Consider the following 4077-nt stretch of genomic DNA (forward strand, 5'->3'; position numbering starts at 1 on the left):
AAACATGTAACATAACCATTAATAAGGTCATTATAGTACAATTACGTTTTGAAGATATTTCGCTTACAATATAAATCTAAATTTGTTTTGTTTCAATGAATCCAATATAATTTTGTCTAACTATAAACCTTATTAATGGTTCATTTGGCCCCTGTATGTAAAATGATTGCTTAATTAAAAAAAATTAAAATACAAGATCCAAAATTAAACCATAAACCTCATTCTCCAAAACTCCGAACAATACATGTGTACATTAAAAAAACAACAATGAAACAAAATGCAACCCACCAAACAAAAACAATCACCATAAAAATAGACTATTTGGAGGTGTTTGGCACACAAACATGAGTTAAGTTGGATTGGTAAAATATACCAACTCAATGTTTGGCCCACCAACTTTAAATATTGGTGGAGTTGAGTTGGTATATTTTACCAACTCACCCTAACTCTCATTTCTTCCAATGTTATCAATGACTTCATCTATCGGTCACTGTTGGCAACTACTGCTGCTGTACTTTGGAAACCAACTCCAAGCTTCAGCAACAACCTTCGATGACAACTCCGACGACTAGCTCCGACAACTAATTTTGGGCTCCGATAACCTTCATTGACAACAAACTCTGAAGACCAACTCTGAAAATCACCTTTGTGTGACCAATTCTAAGATCCAACAATCACGTTTGACTACAAACTCTAGAAAAAATCATCTTTGATGAACAACTTCGACGGCAAATTTCAATGGCCAATTTTGATGACCAATTTCGACGGCCAAATCCGAGCTCTGACAACCACCTTTAACGACAAACTCTAATGACCAACTCTAATGTAACCTTCATGTACCAACTTCAGGCTTTGACAACCATCTCCGACTACAAACTCCGATGAAAATCATCTTTGATAATTATCTTCGGCAACCACCTCCAACTATTATAAGACCGGTGACTGTTAAAGTTTGTTGTAGGGTTGTTGATCATATAGTATTTTGTTTATGTTAAGTGCAATATTTATATATAAAAAAATTGTAAAATATATTCTTATTTATTTGAATTCACATATCAAATAAGTGTTAATAATATTTGAAAAAGAAAGTATGTTGTTGAAAAGTATGTAACAAAAAAAAAAAAAAAAAAAAACAAAACAAAAACAAAAAACCATAAAATAGAGATTTTTTTCTGGAACATTTTTTAGCAAGAATTAATGAAAATTAGAATTTGTTCTCTGATGAACCTCTAAATTTAGAGGAATTAAGAAGAAGAAGAAGAAATTCATGGGAGAAAAATTAGGAATAAGGAGATTATTTAGAGTTAAGAAATAGCTTATGAACTCATTGGTACACTCTTAATATAGACATACGAACTCAAATCAAATAACTTCACACCCAAACATAGATATATGAACTCCACAGACATGAATTCCCATAGATGAACTTCAGATATCATATCTCAACTCAACGCTCCAAATAGCCCTTTTATGTCAGAAAAAATTACACTACGATACCCCTGATATTAACTCATCTCAGCACCATAAACACAAACTTTCTAACTCAAACAAAAGAACTACATACTCCAAATAGAGACATAAACTCCATAGACATAAATCCAGACATATGAGTTCAAGTCAGTGCCCCAAACAATCTCTTTTGTTTTTGTAAGATTTTGAATGTAATGCTATGAGTTTCTCTAATTTACTATTTTTCTCTTGTTTTGATTTATGAACATGTTTGATCGAGTAAGTTGACCTATTGGTTAGCTTGTATTCTCACTTTAACTACGCATATGTTGAAAATTCTTAATTTTCATTAAACTCATGCTTAATTTTAGTAGTAATAGACCGAAATACGGTTATAGTCTAATGTAAGGTTTTTCCATGTTCATCCTATTGAACCTAACGGACCTTAGAAATAGGAAAATGATAAAATTAAACTTAGTTTAATTAATCATCCTAATGAATCCTTGGGCCTAATACGACTAATTAGGTAGTATATATGGAATGTATCTCATCACCGTTATTTAGTTAATTTAAGAATTAATTCGTCATATGAAGAATTAGTTCTTCCTACAGGGAGTTTGCCTGATATTTTCAGATTAGTCGATTAGGTTGTTAGTTAAATAACCCTATCTTTGTGATAAATTGATGAATGAAACCACTAAGTTACAAGTCTTACATCAACTGTAATTTAAATTAACATATATAAAAACACCTTAAGTTGATGGTTTCACACCAAATACATTTTAGGTTAAATTGTAAATTTGATCTCTATGGTTTGGAGAAAGTAAGAATTTAGGTTCTATGGTTTTAAAAAGTAGAAGTTTAGTCTTTATAGTTTAATAAAATCTCTTATATAATCTCTATAGTTTAGTAAAATCATCATAAATAACCCCACCGTTAGGTTTATCTGTGAAAGTTTTATCAAACTATATGAACTAAATTCTAAATATAAACCATCGAACTAAATTCTCCAAACCATAGAGATCAAATTTGAAGAAAGAACTTCAAGTTCTTCTATACATCATTATTCTTTTCTCCTGTTGCCTGCAGTTCATAATTAACGCCTTGTAAAACATTTAGAACTCCTGGTTGTGCTGCCAAAGTCCCAAAATATAAAATAAATGTGAGGGAATATTTAATCACATTCTAAGTTGTTATTAAAAGAAATCATACTGTTAACGAGTGATAGTTACCCAAAATCTTCTTGACTTGATCGGGAGTCAAGTCAGCAGCAAAGCCATTCATAGAACTCTTAAAACTATACACAAGAGCTTTCTTAGCAGCTTCTTCACTGCAACAAAACAACAAAATGACGCAAAAAATTTACCCTAGATTATCCCATGATCATTTCACACAAAGGAATATTTAGAAAACGAAAAATTACTCAATGATCCAGTCGTTTAAATGTGGATGCTCCTAATAATAAACCATGGTAAGCGACGATAACTAATTTGAAGAGAGCATCTTTGTACTGTTTTGATGTATGACAGAGAAATTGTAAAAGCATATTAAATCTGTATCTCACGATTTTTAAGAGCATGCAAATTTTAGAATCTACATCCAACAGTGCAAACTATGAACGTTATCATGGTAACCTCATTGAATAATGTTTCGTCTACCCACGTTCTGGCAGGCTTTTTTGAATGATTTATTATTGAAAACATACCTGCCGAGAACAGAAGCTAGGATTTGGATGTAAAATGCCTCAGGTTCCTCGTTGCTAGGCCTCTCAGTGGTGTAGACGATATGCAATGACGATGGTACGTCAATCTTGGAGGCGGATTTGTCGGATATTATTGCAGAGATAAGAAGCGAATTCAGAGAAATTGTGAACAATAAAACAAGATACAAGGTAAATGAAGAGAAATTCATCTTCGTATTTGCCATTCTTTCAGCTTCAATGATATAGGAATAGAGAGTCACAATTTTGTACAAAAATTAAGAAGTATTAATTTTGTTGTTTTTTCTCCAAAGAAATATGGACATGAATTATATAGAAAGGTTTTCCACTAGTTGGTTTTTTTAGGACAGAGGATTTTCTGGATTCTTGTTTTCTCAAGTAATTTTAAGTAATTTCGTGAGTTGTTTGTTTGCATAATTTAGGGGTGGTTTTCTAAATATATAAAGTTGTAAATGACTTGTACCAAGAATAAAGCAAAAGTGTATTTCGTATTTTGTTTTTCACTATTTTTGAATGTATGTTTTGTAGCATATTTATGAAACAAAACGTAATTATTAGTTATTTCCACTTGTAAGTAGTTCCGAAAATAGAAAAAAAAGACATTAGTATATTTGTAAATCTAGTAATTGTTGTATTTTTTTTCAATACATTTGCAAGTATAGCAAAAAATTTAATTACCCTATCTATTTTTTTATTGATCCAATTTTACTCTATTTGTGTATCGATAGGTTTATCAATGATATACTATTTCATATACCAGTTACCTCGAACTAATCTCACAGGAAAAACGGCTTAACCCTATAATATTTGAGTGTCAAAGAGACTTGTAGGATATTAAATCCTAGGGAGATGGCCACCACTTGGATTGTACCCATGATCTCTTAGCCCTTTATGAAAGTCATGCCCCC

The 4077-nt window shown here is 31.3% G+C and overlaps 1 protein-coding gene across 1 annotated transcript; it reads right to left on the reverse strand.

Moving 5' to 3' along the window:
- Positions 1-1211: 1211 nt before the first annotated feature.
- Positions 1212-3472, reverse strand: LOC120084735 (subtilisin-like protease SBT3.4). Its single transcript, XM_039040559.2, has 3 exons — positions 3155-3472; positions 2682-2779; positions 1212-2582 (listed from the first exon to the last, which is right to left on the reverse strand). The coding sequence occupies exons 1-3, from the start codon at positions 3373-3375 to the stop codon at positions 2503-2505; spliced, it is 399 nt and encodes a 132-aa protein (XP_038896487.2). The 5' UTR covers positions 3376-3472; the 3' UTR covers positions 1212-2502.
- Between the last annotated feature and the right edge of the window lie 605 nt (positions 3473-4077).

The sequence above is a fragment of the Benincasa hispida genome, chromosome 9, assembly GCF_027475165.1.
Source record: "Benincasa hispida cultivar pf3 chromosome 9, pf3_genome.v1.1, whole genome shotgun sequence".
NCBI classification, from domain to species: domain Eukaryota; kingdom Viridiplantae; phylum Streptophyta; class Magnoliopsida; order Cucurbitales; family Cucurbitaceae; genus Benincasa; species Benincasa hispida.